At 43.3% G+C, this 26,922-nt stretch overlaps 2 protein-coding genes across 3 annotated transcripts; one reads left to right on the forward strand and one right to left on the reverse strand.

Annotated features, from left to right (window-relative positions):
* Positions 1 to 744: 744 nt before the first annotated feature.
* LOC140318482 (probable pancreatic secretory proteinase inhibitor) lies at positions 745 to 8,790 on the reverse strand. The gene is made up of 4 exons (XM_072396317.1): positions 8,423 to 8,790; positions 8,153 to 8,184; positions 1,567 to 1,679; positions 745 to 984 (listed from the first exon to the last, which is right to left on the reverse strand). The coding sequence occupies exons 1-4, from the start codon at positions 8,472 to 8,474 to the stop codon at positions 939 to 941; spliced, it is 243 nt and encodes an 80-aa protein (XP_072252418.1). The 5' UTR covers positions 8,475 to 8,790; the 3' UTR covers positions 745 to 938.
* A 3,621-nt stretch (positions 8,791 to 12,411) lies between these two features.
* On the forward strand, positions 12,412 to 25,882 carry polr2b (RNA polymerase II subunit B). 2 transcript variants are annotated; one of them, XM_072395092.1, is made up of 25 exons: positions 12,412 to 12,522; positions 13,039 to 13,111; positions 13,471 to 13,621; positions 14,027 to 14,139; positions 14,222 to 14,441; positions 14,524 to 14,682; positions 14,816 to 14,980; positions 15,060 to 15,256; positions 15,340 to 15,459; positions 15,769 to 15,955; positions 16,097 to 16,240; positions 16,817 to 16,956; positions 17,046 to 17,157; positions 17,376 to 17,530; positions 18,650 to 18,848; positions 20,226 to 20,394; positions 20,518 to 20,614; positions 20,714 to 20,808; positions 21,006 to 21,256; positions 21,336 to 21,425; positions 23,207 to 23,314; positions 23,537 to 23,650; positions 25,192 to 25,352; positions 25,432 to 25,627; positions 25,697 to 25,882. In XM_072395092.1, the coding sequence occupies exons 1-25, from the start codon at positions 12,504 to 12,506 to the stop codon at positions 25,784 to 25,786; spliced, it is 3,525 nt and encodes a 1,174-aa protein (XP_072251193.1). In that variant the 5' UTR covers positions 12,412 to 12,503; the 3' UTR covers positions 25,787 to 25,882. The 2 variants fall into 2 exon arrangements, with proteins under 2 accessions (XP_072251193.1, XP_072251194.1); XM_072395093.1 differs by lacking the exons at positions 23,207 to 23,314; positions 23,537 to 23,650; positions 25,192 to 25,352; positions 25,432 to 25,627; positions 25,697 to 25,882 and adding an exon at positions 22,693 to 22,776 and having other exon boundaries at positions 21,336 to 21,446.
* The last annotated feature ends 1,040 nt before the right edge of the window (positions 25,883 to 26,922 follow it).

The raw sequence follows: 26,922 nt of genomic DNA on the forward strand, positions 1-26,922 counted from the left end.
TTGTCTTCCTTCGCTGATACCATTCTTCTTTATATGCACAAAGGCTTCTGTGAAAGTTGAATGCCATGCTCTTGGGTTTTGTGAGAAGTAAAGAAGGTTGGACTTTATTGTGCCCTTTTCTCTTGGTATAATGTCTGCTTTGACATTCTCAGGTGACTCCTGTAGGACTTTCACTTTGAAGGTCTTTTTAGCCTTAACAGTTGTGATGTGGCTTGGATACAGTATCTCACAACCTTGTATCATTGTAGCTGGCTGACTGTATTGTTCATGGAGGAAAAAATTGTTAGGGTTAGGGACAGCTTTTTGTTTATACTCGGTTATTAACTTCAGTTTTCTTCAGTTAATAGGTTAGCTTACTTGGAAGAGTCTTCTCAGGCTGATTAGACAGTGTTCCGTGGCAGTTACTGTTATTATCAAGCTAACTGGCACTTAGCTGACCGATGTAGTTGTATCTTGGTCCTTTTTTTGGCTTGTAGTTGATGGAAATTCTTGGTTCTTTCACTCAAATATATCTTGGACTGTTCATCTTCATTGTTGTCTTCGGTTACTTTGTATTTTCATTTACTTTGTTGTGGAAAACAATGCATATTAAAGATATATCAAGAGAGCACTGTTTTTTGCTGTCTAAATTCTTTTCAATCAGTTGTTGTCTCTCTCTGTCTGACTCTCTTTGACCAAACTCATATTTTGGTTCATGATGAAAAATTAAATTGAATTCAGAGGAAAAGTAAATCTTTAATGAAGAAAAAGATAAATGGGTAAAACATGTTTTACAGAAATCTGAAAATGACCACATATGGCTGCGGTTATGTGTGCACATATTTGACTGCTCCATGTTATCAGCTACGTTCAAAAAGTACTCAGATACAGGTGATGACATCATAAGATAGAAAAGGAGAAGCACGATGTCATTAATGAACTTCGTGATGATGTCATCCTCAGCAGGGTCCATCTTTCACAATCAAAATGTCAGCATTTTTCTCCCTGAATGAAAATAAACAGTCATTAACTCTTTAATCAATTTAATTCTGGAAGGCTTGTCATCCACTTGCACCTCTGTTCCTACATTTATAATAACATGAACACCTATTCTTCAGTTTCAGGAAAACTTTCAAACATTAAACTTTATGCTCACATGGAGAAAAATCACTTTTCAGCAGCTGACTTTTGAAAGATAATATTCTGTTTACAGCAGCAAAATAACTTTATATCAAACAAACTTTGAAGAACACGTTGAGGCAGACCTGTCACATAAACATTGAGCTGTGACAGTCAGAACATTTCTGTTCAGTTTGAAGCTCAGTTTTTGATCTCCTAAAGTTCTGCATAAACAACATGAACAAAATGTGTTAAATTGCATTATGTTCTGTCATAATCTCGATTAGTTTCTATGTCATTGTTTGATAAATTGTGTGGTGTGTGTGAGTATATCTTAGCTACATGCGTAACTCAGGCATGTCTATATTAGAGGGCTGAGTTATTATGTTCACTGTGCATTTCTATTCTTGCAAAAAATGAACATCAATCTGGATATTGTTCCTGGTTAATGCAGCATTGTGTACTCACAGCCTGTGGACACACAGAGAGCACTCGTTTGGGTAAGTGATGCCATTGCTGCCGCACACCGGAGAGTAATTCAGGGGACACATCTGAGTGGCACTCATCCCCACACAGGAGGGCTGCAATCGCAACAAATGACAATTCAATAAACATAAATTAACACACATTTTTAATTTTTATGTATTTTAAATGTCACATTCAAAATCAGTTTTTTAAATTCTCAGAAAGAGTGGGTTAGGTGTTGGTGTCACAATGTCACATTAATTAGTATGGGAATAGGATTCTGGGATCAGGGTAAGAAGTTACATATTTTAGGTTATGATTATAACTCCTAACCCTTTTTATGATTAGTCCATGTTCATTTTGTTCATTATTTCAGTGGTAACACCTTCGAAAATACAATTAGTAAGAATTCCATCTACAGACTTGAAGGACATGCTTCAAAAAAGTCTAGTTTTATTCGAAAGACTTATTTGTCATTTCTATCCCAAAAACCCTGACTGAATTTGGGATATCTCTCTGGGTACTCCGGCTTCCTCCCACCGTCCAAAAACATGCATGTTAGGTTAATTGGTGACTCTAAAATTGTCCTTAGGAGTGAGTGTGTGTGGTTGTTTGTCTCGTTTGTCTCTGTGTGGCTCTGTGATGGACTGGCGACCTGTCCGGGGTGTACCCCGCCTTTTGCCCGATGACCACTGGAATAGTCTCCAGCCCCAACGCGACCCAACCGACAGATTAATCGGGTATAGAAAATGGATGGAATTTGGGATAAATACATTTGAATATACCGCTCCTGTTGTGGATAAAAAGAAGGTCAGGGCCAGGAAAAAAACACTCAAATTTCTGACCTAAGCACTTCAGGGAGAAAACTCTCTGGCTATACAGTTACTCCTGATGGTATTTCCTTGGCTTCTAGTACTACAATGAGGAACCTTTGACTTATTTTTGACCAGGATCTGTTCTTTGTCTCTCATATAAAACAGGTTTCTGCCTTCTTTCACCTTCGTAATATCATTAAAATCAGGAACATCCTGTCTCAGAGCAGAGAAACTGCTCCATGCATCTGTTCCTTCAGGACTGAACTACTGTAATTCCTTATTATTGGGCTGTCCCACAGATTCTCTGAAAAGCTTCCAGCTGATCCAAAACCCTGCAGCCAGAGTTCTGATGAGATCTAACAGCAGAGATCATGTTTCTCCAGTTTTATCTTCTCTTCATGGGCTCCCTGTTAAGGCAAGACACTACAGGTGAATAGGGTAACATTTTAAAATAATAGATATCAGCATGAAACTTCCTATTTTGATTACTTACACAAGTATGAAAAAAAAATGTATTACAAGTTTTTTAAATTTGTATGTTTGATTATGCAAATTATGCATTATCTAATTAAATATGCGCAAATTTGCATATATTTCTAGTAGATAGATCTGAACATATGATAAAGCCAGGTGCAAAATTCTTTTTTCTTTTTGTTTACACACCAGATGGAAAAAAATTACAGAAGGATTTTTAGGATATCTGCTTTCATTACCTAGAAAATCAAACTATAGTGTTTATAGCCTTAAAAAAATTGATTTTCAACATATTTTATGATTATAATGTCACATAAATCAGGCCAGGAATGATTTATTAAGAAATCCTTCAGTAAATATCTTCAGGATACTGCTAAGTGTAGAACTGGAAAGTTTGGTGTGAATATGTGCTACATAGGCTGAGATATTGATTCTGGAAAAATACAAAAAAATGATTTTAAGAAAACAGCATTTAAAGATTTAAATAGGGGAATTTATAATATTTGTATTGGAAACAATTGCTCAAAAACAGAATAAATGCTCAGGCCATTAGTAATAATGATATAGAATAATAGAACAATATTAATATAGAATACAAGCTCATATAAATTGAGTATTTAATAACTCAAATAACTAACATTGGCGTATCATGCAAGAAGTTGCCAACAAAAGTTGATAAACAGTATAAACACAGTAGATGTCACATCTTTCTAATTCTCCATTCCAGCACCATATGTAGTTCCCTCTGACATCTCTCGCTGGTGCCTTTTCACTTTCTTGGCTGTGCTCACAAGTTTCCGTTTTCTTTTTGCACTTGTGGACTGAATGGCCTTTGCTTTGGCCACCCTGAGCAGGTCTGCCTGCTTGATGATATTAACTGTAATAAAGTGTGCTCTCCAGCCATAGGTTTGCCATCACATTGAGCATAGCTGAGGCACCCTCATTAAAAGAGGAGATAGCCATGCTTGCTGCTGCCTCAACCCTGTTCTTGCCTACAAAAACAGTTTTTGGGCAGCAGGCCCATATTACAGAATTGAGGCAGAATTGAGAATTGCGTTTTGTGGGCCACCTTGCTGCATTCTTTGCAGCAAGCTGTCGCTTGACATGCCGTGATAAATTGGGAGAAGTTTCTGGCCCACCTTGTGGGATAGGTAATTTGCAGCATGTCCAGTGTGGCTTTCGGGGGTCTCACCGTTGTCTTCTGCCCTCCAATACCAACACCAAGATGGATTGTACCTAGTATGCAATGGGGTTTCATCTGTTGACATGCAGTGGAGAAGGCCTGCCCATATCTCTGCTTTCATTGAATCCAGTGACCCTTAGTTGTTTAAAATTGCCCCCCTGTAAAAGTTTTGCATTTGTTTGCGGTCAGTTTCCCCAAACCTGCTGCCTCCTGCTCCATTGCTTTATTGGACCCTGTGAAATTCTTTGCACAGTCAAGATTACTGTGGCATCTCCCTCCAGCTATCAAATTCCTCCACAGTAATCTTCCCCTCATTCTTGGCACCTTGCTTTAGGAAACAAGCATGGCAGTATGTGGATAAGACCTCAAAATCAATGACCAGTCCTGTGAGAATGTCTATATAAATACCAATCCCATTGACATAAAAGGTATTCAGACTACAATTCTGCTGCCATAATGCTGAACAGGACAAGGAAAAAAAAAACAATCCCATAATGGGAAGTGAACCCTTTTTTTCCCTGGTGCCATCAAAAGATACACCGATGTTAACTACAGCATCAGCATCCTCCCTCAACAACTCTGCCAACTCTGGATCGACATCTGTGTACGCCTGCCTGATCTGCTCTCTGGCCTTGTGGAGTGACTCCAATCCTCTCTCAATTTCTGCCACTAAAAAAAAAATGCATAAATTAAATGAAAATATAAAAATGTTTTGTATATTATGTCAATAACTGTTCCTTTTCTTTAGTTTATTGATACAGTACATATGATTACACTTGAGTGACAAAAACACAATTTCTTTTGGAAAAGACCTCCAAAATCAACATCCCCGTTTCCATTGCCTACCAGTCACTCTCTTGTCATGCCTCTGGTATGTTTTCAGTTGAAGGGAAGGGATCCCCAACACCTTGCTGACCTTCCTCAGTGCAGCATATCCCATCCCTAAATCATGGGCCAAAAGCACCATGCGGACATTAACATCAAATGCTACGTGGATGTATAAACACTTCGTCTATACTGACTCTCTCCTTTGCAATTACTGCACTCTAAAAGCAGACTGCTAAAAAAGCCATGGTTAACTTGATCAATGTTAATAAATAGATCCGATAAAGCACAATTAGGGCACAAGAGATCGCTTATCAACTCATTGAGACGTGCTACATGTATGATAAGACACTGTTGTGTTGCACAGTCAGTGGCACTGTCATTACCTCCCCCTTGGTTTTCTAACGACAGTTTACGGTCAGATGTGCTGCTACCTGATGGCTTATCAGCTACTTGAATGGGTTTCCTTGAATTGCACCTTGCAAAGCGCAATTGTTGCTTTCTTTTCTTTGAAAGGGGCATTTTTGGAGATACCGCGAAAAGCTAAACACGGAAGTGTCAGAGTCCACCACGTGATGCGTCTGAGCGAATCACGTTAGCACGAACTGTAGCCAATGAGATTTCGCCATTAGCTATAAATCCGCCTTTAGACATTCCCGATTGGTTATTGATAGAAAGGAAGTGCAATTATTTGGGTTACATTTCATTGTGCAGGGGAGTCAGAGCTTTACAACGATACCGGCCATGACAGACTTCAGTAAATAGACGAAGCTCGGTATGTCGTTGGAATGCTAAGTTCTTCGTAAATTCGGGAGAAACGTACTGCCGCGAGTAAACAAAGTGTAATAAAATAAACATTTTAATGTATGTTTTCAGCATTTTCTTTATAGCAGGTTGAAAGAACACATATTGAAGGAGTAAACTAGCCCAAAATTGACCACTGCATGAAAAATCACTGTTTTTGCCTGCCGTGTCTCGCCTTAAATCCAGAATAGAATTTAAGATTCTTCTCCTCACATATAAAGCTATTAATGACCGAGCTCCATCATATCTTAAACATCTCACAGTTGGATATTTCCCCAACAGAGCACTTTGCTCTCAGGCTGCAGGTTTCCTTGTGGTTCCCAGAGTTTCTAAAAGCAGAATGGGAGGCAGAGCCTTCAGCTATCAGGCCCCTAAAAGCAGAATGGGAGGCAGAGCCTTCAGTTATCAGGCCCCTAAAAGCAGAATGGGAGGCAGAGCCTTCAGTTATCAGGCCCCTAAAAGCAGAATGGGAGGCAGAGCCTTCAGTTATCAGGCCCCTAAAAGCAGAATGGGAGGCAGAGCCTTCAGTTATCAGGCCCCTAAAAGCAGAATGGGAGGCAGAGCCTTCAGTTATCAGGCCCCTAAAAGCAGAATGGGAGGCAGAGCCTTCAGTTATCAGGCCCCTAAAAGCAGAATGGGAGGCAGAGCCTTCAGTTATCAGGCCCCTAAAAGCAGAATGGGAGGCAGAGCCTTCAGTTATCAGGCCCCTAAAAGTAGAATGGGAGGCAGAGCCTTCAGTTATCAGGCCCCTTTCTGTGGAACCAGCTGCCAGTTTGGCTTCAGGAAGCAGACACCCTCTCTACCTTTAAGATCAGGCTGAAACTTTCCTTTCTGATAAAGCTTATAGTTAGGGATGGCTCAGGGGAGCCTGAAACATCCCATAGTTCTGCTACTATGGGCCCAGCCTGCTGGGGGAGCTCCCATGATGCACCTCTCCTCCCTCTGCTCTCTTTACTCTCCATGTACATATGACATTATTGTTGTCATTAACTTGTGTTTCTCTCTCTCAGCAGGTATCTCTGGCCTGGTATTATGGTGCTTGTTGTCCCCTCTTTCCTGTCCTCTCAACCCCCAGCTGGTCGAGGCAGATGGCCGACCTTCCTGGTTCTGGTTCTGATGGAGGTTTCTTCCTGTTAAAAGGGAGTTTATGAATTGGACTAAATTGGAATTTGATTAATTGCATTTTATTACATTAGAATTAATTAGATTGCACTTGGCTTGAATTGGACTGTATCTTTGAAGTGCCCTGAGATGGCATTTGTTGTTATTTGGTGCTTTCTAAATAAAATAGAACTGAGTTTAACTTTAATAAGGACTGGCCTGTTTCTGACCACTGGCTGTACAATTAACTGAGTGTAGTCCTTCTCTAAGAGTCTCCACCTCCATGAAGGAACAATCACTCATCCGCTGATAAGCTTTTTGACCCAATCTCTTTATCACATGCTGTCATTGTGGCCACAAACCTATAAAGTCTATTGGTGATTCCAAAGTTTTTCAGCAGTGCATTTGTCCAAATTACTTAAATTTGGTATTTTGCAATGTATTGCCCAATATGCCCTCCACTTCTTCATCTTTTCTTTAACAAACAGGCTGAGTCAGAGCCGGCTATAGCCATTTTGGTGTCTTAAATGAAATAATGGTTTGGTACCCCACCCCCACACCCCAGTAGGCACACACCACCCCAAACATTAATGGACAACAGCTGTATGACAAACCATAAAGGTTTAATTATTGATCAAGCACATCGGCACACAAACAAAGACACTAAAATAATATAAATAACTATTTAAAAATAATTAAATGGAATGTTGTTGACATGTGGTCAATACAAAGCTACTACTTGAGAAAACTCATCCCATCCACCTCTTCCACAGAACACATGTTCAGGTTCAGGACAATTAAATAATGAGAAACAACAGGTGGGGGTTGTTGTTGTTTATTTTTCTGTATCTGTGTTTTTTTCTTTTTTTTTTTCAATACAGAGCATGGGGAAAGGGCACCAGTTGGGGCTGAAAATTATTACTATTATTTTTTTAATTATATTTATTGTTTTAACCCTTATACGAACATCCTGTCCCTACAAGATTTAGCATACATACTTGTCATTACTGTAACTCATTAAACAGTTGGTTGTTTAAAAAAAGATTCAAATGGTTTATGAAAAAAGAAACCAAGAGCTTTCTGATAGTGTAATATGGTAAGGATACACTGAGTGAGGGAAGCAAATTATTGGTTGAATGAGAATTTTTTTTAGGGGATTGCAGCATTGCCTCCAGCAGGTGGTGCCCTAGGTGACCGCCTCTGGCTCTGGGCTCCTTCCTGCGAGTACACAAGTATACCCAAAGCTCCAACATGCACAAAGGTGGGAGAGCCCCATCCCTGGTATTTGTACCCTAATCACTTTCATTTAATGTAGTTTAAGATATTAGGACATGCTCAGGTTCTGAATAAAGAAAAACATAGATTATGTGAATTTTTTGCTTCTTACCCTTCTATAGAGCCTGGATTTATCCTCCGCATCTGAAAAAAAGTGAAGTTTATTTTCCAGCATGTCCCCCATGTAATCTTCAGTATTTTAGCAACTCCTCAGAAAATATTATTTTGATAATTAGCCAAGTTCTCACCTCTTTCTGATTAGTATTCCTTTATTTACATTTACTTAATAGTGTTTCCCATTAAAACAACACATTTTCACGCTGTACCGGATGGACATGGATTGTAATTCACAGTTCACAGCCCTGATCAGAACTCATCTTACCTGCAGAGAATAAAACTGTCACACAGATGAGCAGAAGAGTCCCAACAAACATCCTGAATGAAAGCTCAGATTCAAATGAAAATGCTGAAACTTTCTGAGAGGAGGTTGTTTTTCAGTTGTATGATAGAATCCTGATGTGTCGCTGTGCAGGTGCTCTGTGACTGCGATTCTACCTTTTACGTGCTGTTGTCCTATAGAGGCTGTTCTGTTGTGTACAACAATGTGAGCTCCTGTTGTTGTGACGGCTACTGCAATCTTTTGTTCAGACCTTAATCTCGGGATCAACATTCTGTCTGTGGTGAAATGTTGCTGACAAAGTGAAAAAATTTAAGCAAGACTGATTGCAGAGCCACAAACACAGGAGCAGAAAAACAGCCGGGCCGGTCACAGGACAGCAAAATGTTTTCACAAATCTAAAGATTCAGCACTGGTTGTAAATCCAAACAAACACAGTTAATAAACAACAGTGAAAAGTCTGCCTACCAGACTGTGGTTTCTGTCAGAGGAAAAGGTGAATTCATAGCGAAATCCCTTATGGTTTGTAAATTTGAACGAAGAGCCAATTTTAGAAAGACTTCATAAATTGTTCTTGTCTTTTTTAAAATAACAAATTTCCCAAAGCTGTAACAACTGGCTTATAGTCTGCAGTTGCTCTGCTTGAATTCAAGGCATCTGCAATTCTAATTACTGCGCAGATGATTGTTGTCATAGCTATATTTAGGATATAACAAATATATGCCCATAAGTCATAATGTGATAAAGGTGGCGGGCCGAAATGCTCTTATGAACAGAAAACAGGAAGATGAGGGCAGCTGAGACTTTAGTTTAGAACAAACATGAAGAGCTGCAGCAGCTGGATATCCAAGATACTCAAAACTAATCAAACCAAAACAGAGCAGAAGCTTTTACACAGAGAAATAAGACAAGACGGACAAGGATCTGACACTGAACAATGGGAAACCTGAAGAGCATTACTTGTTTTGTTGGTTAGAGACAACCACAATCTTTTATCTCAGCCTCTAGTACTTGGATCCATATGTGTTCCATATATCCTTTAAACCTTCCTGTGTCCTCTCCCCTACGTCTCTCTGGTTATGACTTGGTAATCATTCACAGCCAAATATTTACATGGATGTCTCGATTGCTAAAACCCATCTGACAGAAACATGTAAATACAGCAGTGTGGTGTAACTAAACTGTGTTTAGATGATGCAGTTGTGTCATGTCCTTTTTAGCAAATATTAGTTCAAAAGAACATTCCGACGCAAGATGTCTGATTTTGTTAAAGGCCTCTTCTCATGTCTGTACTGACCCCTTAGATGGGACGGACCCAGAAAGCAGACAAAAAAAGATATAAAAGTTGAGGATATTTATTGACATAGATTATTTAAATCATAGACTGATTAAGCCCAGAGATCCAAGGATGGCAGTGGCAAACCAAAAGACAAATAAGTGGTTTACCAGCATATAGACGTGATGGAAGCCAATGACTGGTCGGGGTTTAACTCCTCATCACTGGTTAACAGTTAGTGGTGGTGTCTAGAGGTGATCAGACAGGTTTCTTGAGAAAGTTTGCTTGAAGCCGGCAGGATTATTGGATACTGATAAGCAGCCGACTGATGGTTTTACAGGCTTTCAAAGGAACATGGAAAAACATGATTAGACAAGATCAACTCAAGACAGATAATCAAGACTAGGTTTGACCAAAGTGTACCACAGTGCATGCTACAATAATCTAGCTTACAAGTAGATGCAAAACCAGGAGATATGAGCAACACAGGTTGATGATGGAGAACATCTGCGCTGGAGAAGCCTGCAGGAACAGAGGAGGGCACCACCACTACACACTAGGGACAGCTAAACCAGCACACACACCATGTGTCTGCATTTGGATCCTTCAACAACACTAACCCAGACCTCTGTAAAGGCAGTTATAGGAGTGTTTGATGTTACAGACACCAACACAGGAAATGAAGGCCAACATTTGATGATGAGCTGACACAGTTTGAACAAGTTCAACTTTGGTTTTCATCCAAAAAGCTTAAAGAGTGTAATATCGTAACAGCTAATCTATTAGTCATAAATTTAAAGCTGTAATAATTTATAATGTCTATGTCTGGAATCTATTGATGTTATGATGTTTTCTGAGATAATATTGAACATGTTATTGGGATTAAAGCAACTGCATTAGGCTGGTTTAAGTTATATTTGTCTGATAGATTCCAGTTTGTTCTTGTAAATGAAGAATCTTCCTCACACACCAGAGTAAGTCATGGAGTTCCTCAGGGTTCTGTGCTTGGACGCTATTAGACAGCATGGCATACATTTCCATTTCTATGCTGATGATATGCTCTCAGACTGCAGGTTTCCTTGTGGTTCCCAGAGTTTCAAAAAGTTAAATAGGAGTCAGAGCCTTCAGTTATCAGGCTCCTCTCTGTGGAACCAGCTGCCAGTTTGGGTTCAGGAAGCAGACACCCTCTCTACCTTTAATATTAGGCTTAAAACTTTCAAATTTGATAAAGCTTATAATAAGTGATGGCTCAGCTGATCCTGAAATATCCCATAGTTAAGCTGCTATAGGCCTAGACTGCTGGGGGGGCTCTTATTTCTCAAATGACATTATGTACATTTGGCATTATTGTTCTTATTAACTTGTATTTTCCTGTCTCAACAGGTATACTTTAAATGCTGTTGTGGTTTTTGTTGTCCCCTCTTTTCTGTCCTCTCAAACCCCAGCTGGTCGAGGCAGATGGGCACCCTTCATGAGTCTGGTTCTGCCAGAGGTTTCTTCCTGTTAAAAGGGAGTCGTTTCTCTCCACAGCTGCCTCTTCCAGGCTCAGGACAGGAGATTGGGCCGAAGAGAAGTTTCAGTCCAATCTCTTGGTTTCCTTAGCTGGGAAATTGGTTTTGAATTGGCTCTGTATGTTTGAATTGGCCTAATTTTTAATATAATTAATCGGATTTTATTGGATTATGATTACAATGAATTGGCTTGAATTGGACTGAAGTGCCTTGAGATGACATTTGTTGTGATTTGGTTCTATCTTAATAAAACTGAATTTAATTAAATTGAATTAGCTATTGCTGACGTAATCAGCTATATCCAGTTCACGTTGGAGAGACTATGTCTCTCGGATGGACTGGGAACGCCTCGGGGTCACCCCGGAAGAGCTGGAGGAAGTGGCCGGGGACAGGGACATCTGGGTTTCCCGAACCCGGAAAAGCGGTAGATGATGGATGGATGGATGAATGAATGAATGGATGTAATCACACCTGACAGAATTCAGATTTGAGTGAACTTACCTTAAAAATGCTGTCAATGTAAAGTCTTTGTCATTCTGAAACAACGATTCCTCACAGTAAGGGTTAGGGGTTAGGGGTTAGGGTCACGCTGGTGTTATGAAAGTGTAAAAGAAACCATAAAACTCTGTAAATAAATTAAAAAACTTCCCAAAGTCTGGGATGAAGACTAATCTTAACTAATTTTCAACATGAATGAATACAAAATAAACAGTTGTTGAATGTGATTTATCACTCAATGAAAGCTGAAAATAACCGGACAATTCAGTATATTTATAATACATCCTGCTACACGTTATAAACCTTACTGTACTCACATAAATGTAGATGTTTTTATTGTGATATCACATTTAAAGCTAAAAACCTGATGTGAAGCAACTCGCTTCTAATCAGTATGTGGCGCCACGGAGCATGTTACTATGAGCATATTTGAAATCATATGAGCATATTTTCATCAGCCCTGTGATGAACCTGTCACGGGTGTACCCTGCCTCTCCCCCTGTGACAGCCGGGATATGCTTCAGCTCCCCCGTCACAATAAATTGGATTAAGCGGGTGTAGAAAATGGATGGATGGATGTTTCCCTCAGAACCGGTCAATCTGTCTGAGTCCGTTTAGTAATCTCAACATAAGGAGGCGGTAATGCGTGTGTGTAGTGACCGCCAGTACATCACTAACACAAAGGAACCGGAAGCGACATGTAGTTCCGGGTTGTCCTGGCGGTGAAAACGTTGTTTTTGTCTCCAGAGTTTTGGATTCAAACATTTTCTGAAGCTAAAACATGTACGACCAGGACGAAGGTTAGCTGCAGAGTGTCCACACCTGTTGAGGCTTTATCGATAAATGTTTGGAAACTTTATTGATCGTAAACAGGAAGTCAGCCTCAGTTGGCGGTGCAGAGTTTTGTTCGCTGCTAATGCTAATGCTAGCGCTAGCTCTACTTCTGAGATCAAACCAACTGAATATTTAGATGAGCAACAACTATCCTCACCTGATCACGCACAGTCTGGTGGTGTTTTGATAGCACAAGCCTTCTTTGCTCCACGTGCTACCTGCTACCTGCATTAGCTACTGCAGCTAATGCTAGTGGCGGGTGCTTTTGTTCAATTAGCTGATTATTATTCAGTTACTGATCACTTATTACCTTAATGAGAGTCGGAGAGGAATAAAGCTGCTTCGGAGGACAAAGTGGGAGTTCAGTTACTTTGTTTGTTGTAAAGCCAGAAGTTTAAACCTGAAACGTGTTCCGAATTTGATCCTGAACATACTGCTGATACAATTGACTGATCACATCTATTGATTTTTGTGTTTGTCAGACAACCAGTATGATGAGGATGATGATGAAATCACCCCGGATCTTTGGCAGGAGGCGTGCTGGATCGTCATTAGGTAAACTCACCTGAACAGTTCCCATAGAAACAGAAACTGAGAGTCATAAAAAATAATTAGACATCAGTTAATCAATAGATGAAAACCGTGCTCTGCTGTTGTTTGATCAATGAATGTGCACTTATAAGAACAGTCATATGAGTCCTATGCATAAAACCGACTGCATAGAAAGCTTCTGACGCTTCGGTGAAGGGAAGCATTCATTTGTACTTTTACACAAACAGAATGAACATAGTTTTTGTTATGATCAGGATGACCTAACAGGAGAAAACTGGGACGCCTGGAACAGAAACTAGATATTTAATACCTTTTATTGAATTAGAATATTCATCTTTTTGTTTATGATGATTATCTTCCAGCTCTTACTTTGACGAGAAGGGCCTGGTGCGGCAGCAGCTGGATTCGTTTGATGAGTTTATCCAGATGTCTGTCCAGAGGATCGTGGAGGATGCTCCACCCATTGACCTGCAGGCTGAAGCCCAGCACACCTCAGGCGAGGTTGAGGAGCCGGTGAGTTCTGCACCTGTAACAGGATCAGGATTGGATCTGTGTGGGTTAGGGAGAGGACTTCAGTCAATATGAAACCCAACACATTCACATATATTCCATCTGAACGTTATTTCTGATAAATCTGTTGATACTGAACAGTTCAACTATACAAAGTTTTACTTTAAAGAGGTTCATATTATATGTTCAAATCTGACCTATGTGATTATTTTTTAAATCTTATACTTTTCGACATTTTGTTCTTGAATTAAACTAAAGTTTCAGCATTTCTGTAAATTATCTTTTACAACCAAGTCATTAGTGAATGCTTCTCAGTGGATAATAAAGAGCTGCTGGTACAACCCGTTTGTTAGAATCTGTTTATTAAGAAACTGTGATTACATCACTGTGACGTCACTGTCTTTCCAGCCTCGTTACCTGTTGAAGTTTGAGCAGATCTACCTGTCCAAGCCCACCCATTGGGAGAGAGATGGAGCTCCTTCTCCCATGATGCCCAACGAAGCACGTCTGCGAAACCTCACGTACGTCTCACCTGGAATCAGAACACTCACACCCTCACTCATCTGGTCTCACCTGGTCTGTCTAACCCTATGTGCCCACCAGATACTCGGCCCCCCTGTATGTTGACATCACAAAGACCATCATAAAGGAAGGTGAAGACCAGCTGCAGACGCAGCACCAGAAGACCTTCATTGGTAAAATTCCCATCATGCTTCGCTCCACTTACTGCCTGCTGAGTGGCCTGACAGACAGAGACCTGTGTGAACTGAATGAGTGTCCTCTGGACCCCGGAGGTTATTTCATCATCAACGGCTCAGAGAAGGTATGCTCTGACATCACAGAACCAGAACCATACCTGATCCACAAAATCCGGAACCTCACCTGGAAACTGTTTCTGGTTTCAGGTGCTGATCGCTCAGGAGAAGATGGCCACTAACACTGTGTACGTCTTCGCCAAGAAGGACTCAAAGTACGCGTACACAGCGGAGTGTCGTTCCTGTTTGGAAAACTCGTCCCGGCCCACCAGTACCATTTGGGTCAGCATGATGGCCCGTGGAGGACAGGTGAGTCCTGCTGCACAGCTGCACTGCGCGTTAAACACAACAGACGTCGGCTCATCGGTTGATTCAGTCATACAGTCAGAGGGCAGGTGGGACTGATTGATTACTGATATTGATTACCTGCTGTCTTTCCCAGGGAGTGAAGAAGAGTGCAATTGGTCAGAGGATTGTCTCCACGCTTCCCTACATCAGACAGGAAGTTCCCATCATCATCGTGTTCCGAGCGCTGGGCTTCGTGTCTGACAGAGACATCCTGGAACACATCATCTACGACTTTGATGACCCTGAGATGATGGAGATGGCAAGTTCAGTTATTCATATTAATTGTTGATACTGTTAAATCAGTGAGCTGTCAGTTTGTGATGGCGCTGCGTTCACAGGTGAAGCCGTCTCTGGACGAGGCGTTTGTGATCCAGGAGCAGAACGTGGCGCTGAATTTCATTGGCTCCAGGGGAGCTAAACCCGGAGTGACAAAGGAACGAAGGATCAAATACGCGAAGGAAGTTCTGCAGAAAGAAATGCTGCCGCATGTTGGAGTCAGCGACTTCTGCGAGACCAAGAAGGCTTACTTTTTAGGGTAAGAAACACACCTCAGCTACACCTGTGCAGGTGTGATCTGCACCGGCTTCATTCCTGTGTAATACTGTGTCTTTGTTTCAGGTACATGGTCCACAGGTTGCTGCTTGCTGCTCTCGGCAGACGGGAGCTGGACGACAGAGATCACTACGGAAACAAGAGGCTGGACCTCGCCGGGCCTCTGCTAGCCTTCCTGTTCAGAGGGTGGGGCCTCTTTACATGCTGCCTTCACCTCCGTCTTCCCTCTGCAACTGTTGGGGTTTTTTTGTTGTTGTTTTTTTAAGGGAAGCGAACACTTCCTGCCTGATTTACACAGAGTTTTAGCCGCCAGCTCATGCTGGGTTTTATTGTGAAGCCACTTCCTGTAGCATGTGTTAGGAGCAAGTTGAGGTTAAAAAGCAGCAAGAATGAAAACCTGATCTTAAATTAAATATGTTGTGGTCATATGTCAGTGTCCTCAGTTTGTGAAAATCAGAAAGAAGTGATGTGAAATTGTTTCTTCTGTTTGTGCAGCATGTTTAAGAACCTACTGAAGGAGATTAGGATTTACGCTCAGAAGTTCATTGACAGAGGAAAAGATTTCAACCTGGAGCTTGCCATCAAAACTCGCATCATCTCAGACGGTCTCAAGTATTCACTGGCCACTGGAAACTGGGGCGATGTGAAGAAGGCTCACCAGGCCCGAGCCGGAGTGTCACAGGTGACCATGCCTGTTCCACCTGTAGCAGATTTTTAGCTGCATGTAGTCGGATCTGTCCTGATCCCATCCAGCCCTATTAAGCCTGACAGATCAGGATAGTCTGAGATCACCTGAAAAATCTCCTGATTTTACCTTCTGCAGGTCTTAAACCGACTGACTTTTGCCTCCACGCTGTCCCACCTACGTCGAGTGAACTCTCCCATCGGCAGAGATGGAAAACTGGCCAAACCCCGACAGCTGCACAACACCCTGTGGGGGATGGTGTGTCCGGCTGAGACGCCAGAGGTAAAGCCACACAAGAGGGAACCAGTCTGTTGTCCAGGTTTATGTTGGGTCAGCTATAGGTGTTAAATAAATCAGAGCCTCCTGCATCCATCACTCTTATTGACTCCGGCTTATGTCACGACTCGGTCACTCCGGTCGTCAAAGGATTGTCATCTAATAGTGCCTAAACTACGCTCAGCACGCTCCAGACTCGTTTCATATGTCGTTCCACGATGGTGGAATGACCTATGAAGCACTACCAGAACAGGGGTGTCCCTGTCTACTTTCAATAAACTCTTGAAGACCAAGCTCTTTAGAGAGCATCTCCTCCCCTAGCACTCACCCTGTACTTCCCTCCCCCTTCAATTGAATCTCTTTCTGTACTTCCCTCTATCTCTGCACTCTATTTCTACTCTGTCACCTCTGACAGAGTCTGACTAGTGGTTTTCCTTCTATGTAGCTTATTGTTAGCTTTGATGTTAGCTATAATGTTATATCCTTATTTGTAAATCACTTTGAATAAAAGCGTCTGCCAAATACATTAAACATACATTAACATAAATACATTAACACGATGTTGTTGATGACCCAAAACAGGGTCATGCTGTGGGTCTGGTGAAGAACTTGGCCCTGATGGCCTACATTTCTGTGGGCTCACAGCCTTCACCCATCCTGGAGTTTCTGGAGGAGTGGAGCATGGAGAACCTGGAGGAGATCTCACCTGCTGCCATCGCTGAGTCAGTTTGAGTTGATGAATCTCAGTTTTCTGATCAAGCTCTTAATTCATGCACAGGTACCTGATTAAGATGGTTGTTTTTTGTTCTAGTGCAACTAAAATATTTGTGAACGGCTGCTGGGTTGGAATCCACAAAGATCCTGAGCAGCTGATGAATACCCTGAGGAAACTCCGCAGACAGATGGACATCATTGTGTCTGAGGTAACCTCCCCCTGCAACGGAAAACTGTCCTCCTGAAAATAAAGACTATTTATGTATATATTTTATATGAACTGGTAGAGACACGAGAGTCTTCCACATGTAACAGAGTTGAACTCTAACCCCGTGTTTACAGTGCTTTTTTCATTTTAAACTTCAATGGACCGACAGTGTGGAGACATCAGACTGTTATGTTAGTGACGTCGGAGCGTTTGTTCCAGGTGTCGATGATCCGAGACATTCGAGAACGTGAGATCAGAATTTATACTGACGCTGGACGGATCTGTAGACCGTTACTGATCGTCGAGAAGCAGAAACTATTACTGAAGAGGCGGCACATCGACCAGCTGAAGGAGCGGGAGTACAATAACTACAGGTGAGGCAGTGAGACAGCAGGTGAGGCAGTGAGACAGCAGGTGAGGCAGTGAGACAGCAGGTGAGGCAGTGAGACAGCAGGTGAGACAGCAGGTGAGACTGCAGGTGAGGCAGTGAGACAGTAGGTGAGGCAGCAGGTGAGGCAGTGAGACAGCAGGTGAGACTGCAGGTGAGGCAGTGAGACTGCAGGTGAGGCAGTGAGACAGCAGGTGAGGCAGTGAGACAGCAGGTGAGGCAGTGAGACAGCAGGTGAGACTGCAGGTGAGGCAGTGAGACAGCAGGTGAGGCAGTGAGACAGCAGGTGAGACTGCAGGTGAGGCAGTGAGACTGCAGGTGAGACAGCAGGTGAGGCAGTGAGACAGCAGGTGAGACTGCAGGTGAGGCAGTGAGACTGCAGGTGAGACAGCAGGTGAGGCAGTGAGACAGCAGGTGAGGCAGCAAGTGAGACAGCAGGTGAGGCAGTGAGACAGCAGGTGAGACTGCAGGTGAGGCAGTGAGACAGCAGGTGAGGCAGTGAGACAGCAGGTGAGGCAGCAGGTGAGGCAGTGAGACAGCAGGTGAGACTGCAGGTGAGGCAGTGAGACTGCAGGTGAGGCAGTGAGACAGCAGGTGAGGCAGTGAGACAGCAGGTGAGACTGCAGGTGAGGCAGTGAGACAGCAGGTGAGGCAGTGAGACAGCAGGTGAGACTGCAGGTGAGGCAGTGAGACTGCAGGTGAGACAGCAGGTGAGGCAGTGAGACAGCAGGTGAGACTGCAGGTGAGGCAGTGAGACTGCAGGTGAGACTGCAGGTGAGGCAGTGAGACAGCAGGTGAGGCAGCAAGTGAGACAGCAGGTGAGGCAGTGAGACAGCAGGTGAGGCAGTGAGACAGCAGGTGAGACAGCAGGTGAGGCAGCAAGTGAGACAGCAGGTGAGGCAGTGAGACAGCAGGTGAGGCAGTGAGACAGCAGGTGAGGCAGTGAGACAGCAGGTGAGACAGTGAGACAGCAGGTGAGACAGCAGGTGAGACAGTGAGACAGCAGGTGAGACAGTGAGTCCATAGATAGTCGGTTGCATCATTGCTGTAATCTGAGTTGTTCCAGTTTCTGTTGCAGTAAATGATCGTTTCTTCTTGCCATCAGCTGGCAGGACCTGGTGGCGAGTGGCGTGGTGGAGTACATTGACACCCTTGAGGAAGAGACCGTCATGCTTGCTATGACTCCTGATGACCTCCAGGAAAAGGGTGTGGCCTATTGCTCCACCTACACCCACTGTGAGATCCATCCCTCCATGATCCTGGGAGTTTGTGCCTCCATCATCCCCTTCCCCGACCACAACCAGGTATGATCACACTTTTCTGTGGATGTGTTTCTGTTCAGCTTCCTGCTCTGAACTATGTTCTGCTCGTTTTCCTAAACTCTGCCAGGTTTTCTAAATGCAGCTCCACCTGCTGACCAAAGGCACTTTAGTTAAATCATTCCCAACATTTTATATCAAGAGACGTGTCAGAGTTCATTTTAATTTCTGTTCAGACTAATCATTCCGTTCCATAAATTTATCTTCATGTTCCTTAACTCACCTGTTTTTCTTATATTAGTTTTAAGAACCTTTTAAATATTACTTTTGTTCTGATAAAGTCGTTCAATGGATTGTTAGGCTTCTATTCTCTCTGTGAGCTTTGCTATTGGGATTTTACTGGTTCTTAAAGCCTAACCTTGGAAACCTTTGGTCATCTGAAGGGAAATTAAAACCTTTACATCCAGTGGAAGGCAGACGGGACTCCACCGGTCAGTCAGACCTGGTATCTTTCTGTTTGTGGCATTTTAACTGACTCATTACACAGTAATTCAGAGATCAGAGACAGTTTGGGACTGTAGTTTAAGATCTGAGAGTGAAAACACAGAAATGTGCACTGTCAGAAAACACAGGGCTAAGATAAAAATGTTACTACTTCTTTTAATGAAATTACATCAGTTTTACCTGCTGTTCAGTTAATTTTCTATGACTTTATAAAGAAGAACTTTAGACAAAAAAGGGAGACTGGATATAGGTCGATAATTAGCCAACACTTCTGAATCAAGAGTAGGTTTTTTAAGTAAAGGTTTAATTACAGCAACCTTAAAAGTCTGAGGTACATATCCTGTCAACAAAGACAGATTGATCAAATCCAATATGGAAGTATTGATTAAAGGGAAAACCTCCTTGAACAGTCTGGTTGGGATTGGGTCTAACATACAAGTTGATGGTTTAGAAGAGACTATTGCTGTTGTTAGCTCAGAAAGATCAACGGGACAGAAGCTGTCTAAATACAAATCAGGTGGCCTGGCTACAGCGCTGAAAAGAAACCTGGGATTATTCTTATTCTCTTCTATCAATAATGAATAATAAGCAGTTCTAGCTTTACGAAGTGCTTTCTTATACGTTATTAAACTATCTTTCCAGACTAATTGAGACTCTTCTAAATTAGAGGAACACTACTGTCTCTGCAGCTTTCTCTCAGTCTGCTTTAAAGCAGCTGTTTTTAATCCCCTCAGTGATGCTCAACAGCAGGTGAGGTTTCCATGTTAAGTTGCCATGGTTATACACCTCATGTCAGATGTGAACATAGAAGTGTTGGTTATCTGCACAAAGTTACCTGCTGTGAGGTTATCCTAACACCCCCCGTCCCCCAATGAGGCAGCCACACCTGTCACATCCTCTCCTTTGTTACGTTTTCAGTCTCCCAGGAACACCTACCAGTCTGCTATGGGCAAACAGGCAATGGGCGTCTACATCACCAACTTCCACGTGCGAATGGACACACTGGCACACGTGTTGTACTACCCTCAGAAACCGCTTGTCACCACCCGGTCCATGGAGTACCTCCGCTTTAGGGAGCTGCCAGCAGGTAACTCACCTGTTTGATACCTGTGCAGGTAACTCACCTGATGGACGAGGAGCTGTTATGCCCTGCTAACTGACTGTCAGGTGGACCTCTTTACTGCGTCTCTGATATTTAAAATATGTTTAGGAATCAATTCCATCGTTGCAATCGCCTCGTACACCGGCTACAACCAGGAGGACTCTGTGATCATGAACAGGTCGGCTGTGGACAGAGGCTTCTTCAGGTGAGTTGCACACACCTGTTGGTCAATAATATTACAGTTGCTGGTGTTGCCTGTGTAACCTGAGTAATTTCATCTGAAAGTCACCTTTCCCTTCTGTAGGTCTGTTTTCTATCGATCCTACAAAGAGCAGGAGTCTAAGAAAGGTTTTGAGCAGGAGGAGATCTTTGAGAAGCCGACACGTGAAACCTGTCAGGGTGAGAACTGATCACACAATTATAGGAACCTCTCAGCCCCTACCTTAGTCTGACAGGGAGTAAAACTCTGCCCCGACTTTAGTCCAACAGGAGAAAAAACATCCGACTTTAGTCTGACGGGCGGTTTTACTTCAGAACTAGCCACAGCTGTAGCATCCAGTCAAATCAGACTGACAGTAAAGGAAAATTGTCCCTAGGTATGAGACATGCCATCTATGACAAGCTGGATGATGATGGGCTCATTGCGCCTGGGGTACGTGTGTCTGGTGAGGATGTGATCATCGGCAAGACGGTGACGCTGCCAGAGAACGACGATGAGCTGGACAGCACCAACCGGCGCTACACCAAAAGAGACTGCAGCACCTTCCTAAGAACCAGCGAGACTGGCATCGTGGACCAGGTCATGGTGACTCTGAATCAGGAGGGCTACAAGTTCTGCAAGATCAGGGTGAGGTCACACAGCGACCACGACACGCCTGGCATTTATTTTGGTCAGTTTTTCTTTGACGAGTGTCCGCTGTCTGCAGGTTCGATCTGTCCGGATTCCTCAGATAGGAGACAAATTTGCCAGCCGACACGGGCAGAAGGGAACCTGCGGGATTCAATACAGACAAGAGGTAAAAACTAGGGATGCAACGGTACAGGTGACCCACAGTACAGTCCGTACCTCAGTTTTTGGGCCACAGTTTCGGTTCAGCTTCTGTAAGTGTTTTGTGTGTAAAGAGAACCTTTCTTTTTTTCTCCCAAAATTCTCGCTTTATTTTGCTTGTCAGCAAAAACTGTAAACATACCAGTATCCCTGCTGCACTGAATAATAAAACACTTTTCAAATTAACATTTACTAAACACAACTGTCAAATGGTAAAATTAAAATTCTGACTCAAAATTCTGACATTCGGTTAAAACTTGAACGCACCATTAGTTGCAGCACACAAACGGAAATGTCCCGGTGCTCCCGATGGCTAGTCCGCCGCTGCTCTCAACTCCTCCACTAGGGCTGGCCATGCCTCTTTATCTTTTTTCCGCTTCCGTGTGCAAGCTGCACTTTGAGCCCGCCTCCAGTTACAACAGTGTGACTGACAGGGGGTGCGTGGGGGGGGCACAACAGTCAGAGGGTCCACATGGTGAGATTAACTGGATTACAGCTACAGTCGGGTTCTGCTCCTTATCTGAGGGTAATTATCCTTGGATATATGGCGGTGAATGAATGGAATCACTGGCACAAAGCATGTCATACCCCGGTACCATAGGTGGCGCTGTCCCCATTTCAGCTATCGCTAATAGAGCCACTTCCTGTTGACGTCTTCACCGCCAACAGCAACAAACTCAGGCATTCAGAAAGATGGCGAACGCAGAGCGAGATGAAGCTGCGTCCCTCTCCATCTGTGATGAGCTGGTTATGGAACAGAGATGCACAACGTTCTCCATCGCCTTGTTTCTTTCTTTCTGAAGACAGGAATATCGTCTCCTTCCACTTCCGGGTGACGATCGCCGGAAAAAATGTGGAGCATGCGCAGAACGCTGGATCCGATCCACTGTCGTCTGCGTGCACGTTCAGTGCACGTTTGGATCCAGTTATCTCGGGGGGCTTAATCCGATCGCAAGTAACCCGATCCGATCCGATTTCTTCTCGGATGAAGCTTGTTACCTGAGCTGAATAACTCAGTCTTATTGTAATTTAGCCATTAATCCGATCCGATTGCCCGCATGTAGACTGATTGGACTTTAACTTGCACGGAGGGCTTTTCTCCTGCCTGGACAGACACACACGTGGCCTCTAAACCCGCGGTCCATAAGGGTGTATTGTCCCGTGCATAGCGGCCCGAACTGTTCAATATTTTACAGAGTACCGTTGCAACACTAGTAAAAAGTAGATGTGACAAGGACAGGTGGAGGCTTCAGGTGTGTCAGCGGGGCCTAAAGGAACCAGAAACAGGTGAACAGCTAGTTTAATAAACCCCATCAGTACAAAGCTGGTTATCAGCTCGGAGAGTCAACCAGGTGCTGGTCTGTTTACCCCAATGTAGAACAGGTTAAGGTGAGCTCAGCTGACCAATCAGAATGAACAAAACTAACACAGCTGCTGCAGACAGAGCAGTAAGGAAAATGTGCTCCAGGTGGATCAATCTGAGGAGGTTTCAGTCTGTCTCTGTCAGATGGTTTAAAGGTTCTTTGTAGCATCAAACAGTCAGTAGCTGGTTGGAAACATCTGAGTTAATTTTCTGTCCTCAGCCTCTGAAATATTCCAGAAAAAGAGCTTTAGTTCTCAGATTATGAACAGATCTGAGATCATTTACCGTCTGTTTAAACCTGTTCTGTCTGTGTTCTGATTCCTGGTCGGGAACATGGACTGGATTAAGGTTAGACTCTAATGTGACGTGTTTCGTTTTTTCTGAAGGACATGCCGTTCACCTGTGAGGGGATCACACCTGATATCATCATCAACCCGCACGCCATCCCATCCAGAATGACTGTGGGCCATCTGATCGAGTGTCTGCAGGGAAAAGTAATGATCCAGCATCCATACCTGAGCTCAGAGTAGCTGGTCCTGATCAACAGTTGGTCATTAGGACTTGTTTAATTATTGCTGTGGAAGTTGAGCTGAACTGATTAATAACTTATTCATTATTAGATTTATAATTATGTCTCAAAGTGTGTGTGTGTGCATGTGGGCTCGTGCTGACCTCTGCCTAGACTTGCAGGTGTTTAATTGATTTTCTTCTTCCAGGTTTCTGCCAACAAAGGTGAGATTGGAGACGCCACACCATTTAACGACGCCGTCAACGTGCAGAAAGTGTCAAACCTGCTGTCAGAGTATGGATACCACCTGAGAGGAAATGAGGTCAGATGTCACGCTCTTCATGTTTTTATTTAAAGGTGGCGTACTGCGTTGTGGGAGTTTATGAATAAATTATTACACACTCAGCATGTGTGTGGTTAGAGTGATGTCACAATATGAAACTGTTAAAGGATCCAGTCCTCCATTGTTTCAGACTTCCCTGTAGTCTTTAAAGTGTCCTGTTCAATAGTTCTCCAGCTTTCTGAAGCTCTTTCAGTTTTTCTTTGGACATTTTCTGCTTTTTCCCTCATCTTCAGTCCTTGTACCTGAGCATTTTCAGTGTTTTTTCTTTGTTAAGCCACTTAACTCTGACCTTTGACCCATTCAGGCAGAAAAAAGGCTCCTAACTCAAGGGATGAACCAGTGTTGTGTCGACACAGAACAGACAACTTAGCAAAGAAGCCATTAAACTGGATCTTTAGGCACTTTGTCACAAAGACACATCATTTGTTCCCATTTCTTTAGCTGCATCTATGAAAAACAGCAAAGAAAACACAGTTTGACAGACAGAAAATAGGATTTCTGCAGCAACAAGGTGATTCCAACTATGAGCTGTGCTGCAGCCATACGTGTGGATGAAGTGGTCCCAGTAGAGTGCCTGTGTAGAAATCCCTCCGTTAGCTCTCCTTTAGCTGCAAGTAGCCACATAACAGCAGCTATGAGCTAACAGAGCTATGAGCTAACAGAGCTATGAGCTAACAGAGCTATGAGCTAACAGCAGCTATGAGCTAACAGCAGCTATGAGCTAACAGAGCTATGAGCTAACAGAGCTATGAGCTAACAGCAGCTATGAGCTAACAGCAGCTATGAGCTAACAGCAGCTATGAGCTAACAGAGCTATGAGCTAACAGAGCTATAGCACACGTTCATTCATTCATTCTTCTTAAAGTATTGGTGAAATAAAGACAGATAATGCCTTATTTAGAGGCTCTAAGCCCCGTTCACTCCGTTATATGGATCTCCAGTTATCTAAATATCTTCCGAAGGACGCCGACTTTCACCAAACTGTTCTCAGTGAGCAGATGAACGTATTTCATGCCAGAAATAATGTCCAGGTTTAAAAATACCGGAGTTCGGAGAAAGAGTAAAAAATCCAGCTGTGACCTGACAGGACCTGAGAGATGCATCTGGACCTTCAGCTGATCCATCTACTGTTGGCCCAAGCCTCATCAGAAATGGGCTCCATGGAAGGGTGGCTGTCAAGAAGCCGTTCTTAAGGAAGGGAAACAGGGAGAAAAGGCTGAGCTGTGCCAAATGACACAAGAAGTGGACTGAAAATCAGTGGCAGCAGGTCTTATGGAGGGATGAATCCTCCTGTTGTTTAAATTGTCGGTCCTGACAAACACAACGGAACTACTCAGAAGGTTCTGAATCTCTGTGTCCACACTGCTACTTTTACAGGTATTGATCTCTTATGGAAAACTGAACAGCTCCGGAGCAGCGTGGGTTTCCATGGTGACCCAACTCAGAGTTTTAACTCTCCATAAGCATTTAGCTGCTTTACTGTGGTGAAGATGTGACTCTGATTATTGATCTGTGATCAGGTTCTGTACAACGGGTTCACTGGGAGGAAGCTGACGTCTCAGATCTTCATCGGCCCAACTTACTACCAGCGCTTGAAGCACATGGTGGACGATAAGATCCACTCCAGGGCCCGGGGCCCAGTCCAGATCCTCAACAGGCAACCGATGGAGGGCAGATCCCGGTGAGTGACTCACGTGTCCACAGCCACATAGCGGCGCCTTCGGGTTGGTTCTTGCTCACGGTCTCACCTGTGTCTTCAGAGACGGCGGGCTGCGTTTCGGCGAGATGGAGCGTGACTGTCAGATCGCCCACGGAGCAGCACAGTTCCTCAGAGAGCGCCTGTTCGAGGCATCAGACCCGTACCAGGTGCATGTGTGCAACCTGTGTGGGCTAATGGCCATCGCCAACACGCGGACGCACACGTACGAGTGTCGCGGCTGCCGCAACAAGACACAGGTAAGCTGATCAATAACCAATTGATTGGCCAGCTCTCTGTCCCTGGTTATTGATTGTTGTTTGTTTCAGATCTCTCTCGTCCGGATGCCGTACGCCTGCAAGCTGCTGTTCCAGGAGCTGATGTCCATGAGCATCGCTCCCCGTATGATGACCTCGTAGAGCGGCCCTGCCCACCAGGACCTGACATCAGCAGCAGGAAGTTTTGTTTTGTGTCTTTTAGTTTTTGTAAAAGTAAATAAATCAGTTTTGTTTTGAGTTGCGTGGCTGTGATTTAGTTTATTCACACGACTCCACGGGTCACATGATATGGAGCCCACGGTGGTTAAGTCTTAGGGAATTAATTAGATGGCATTATATCAGAGGTATTGATCTGCTGATGTTTGCTGATCATCAGTGTTCTCCTGAACTAAACTCATGAATGGATCAGTGATCAATTAGAACCTTCCTGGATCTGTGGGCCAATCAGTGCCAGGCTTTCTTTGGGTTCTGATCTTTAACTCAGACATTCCTCATCAGGTTCTGAGCCCAGCGACCAGCTGACTTTCACCATCAGGTCCTCCTCTTAGTGGAAAATACACTCCATGATCAGATCGTTTGATTTCATACTGATATCTGAGGATCAATAACTCACATTGATGTTTTTTGGAGTTATTTCTTATATTTTTGGAGTTATTTCTTATATTTCATTTCTGATCATCCCAGCATATTGATCGCTTCAGCTGATTGATCGTTCCTGTCTGTAGAAAGAGAAAACAGAATAACTGAGAGCATTAAACCTGATATTATAAATGTCTTAAACATTCTGCAGACGTCTGTGTGGAAGCTACACATGAAACCGTTCTCTCTGAAGCCTTCTGTCCTCACCTGCACCGTGAGGGCGGAGCCTAATTCAACCAAGGAGTGCTGTTCAGCTCTTATTTTCTTAGTTTCTGTCAGTTTTCAGTCTTTTATTTCAGGGTAAATATCCTCCATGTTCTTAAACTCAGTGTGATGGAACAGCTGAGGTATCGGAGAAGAACCTTAAAACAGGGTTAGTGTTAGCAGGGTTCAGCAGTGATGGCACCTCTTCCAACTAAAGTCCAAATCATCCATGCAGCATTAAGGCAAGACCAGCAATCTTTAATCACATCCACCATGTTTGTTGGACAGATTAATCAGTGTCGAGGGTTTCTGCTCACTTCACATTAAATTCATCTATAGAAAGTTCTTTCTGGTGTCCAACAGATGCCTCTGCAGCCAATCAGAGACATGAAGGTTTCTTTTGGACCAAATAAACCTGTTCTTCAGAGGTCTGT

The sequence above is a fragment of the Leuresthes tenuis genome, unplaced genomic scaffold (genome assembly GCF_036924035.1).
Source record: "Leuresthes tenuis unplaced genomic scaffold, fLeuTen1.0.hap1 SCAF_11, whole genome shotgun sequence".
NCBI classification, from domain to species: Eukaryota; Metazoa; Chordata; class Actinopteri; order Atheriniformes; family Atherinopsidae; genus Leuresthes; species Leuresthes tenuis.

Coding starts and splice junctions, on each gene's coding strand:
- LOC140318482 (XM_072396317.1), bottom strand. CDS start 8,474: ATGTTTGTTGGGACTCTTCTGCTCATCTGTGTGACAGTTTTATTCTCT. Junction 8,185..8,422: donor GACAGTTTTATTCTCTGCAG/GTAAGATGAGTT, acceptor ACTTTTTTTCAG/ATGCGGAGGATAAATCCAGG. Junction 985..1,566: donor TCTCTGTGTGTCCACAGGCT/GTGAGTACACAA, acceptor ATTTTCATTCAG/GGAGAAAAATGCTGACATTT.
- polr2b (XM_072395092.1), top strand. Junction 13,622..14,026: donor CAGGCGAGGTTGAGGAGCCG/GTGAGTTCTGCA, acceptor CTGTCTTTCCAG/CCTCGTTACCTGTTGAAGTT. Junction 25,628..25,696: donor GCTGCCGCAACAAGACACAG/GTAAGCTGATCA, acceptor TGTTTGTTTCAG/ATCTCTCTCGTCCGGATGCC.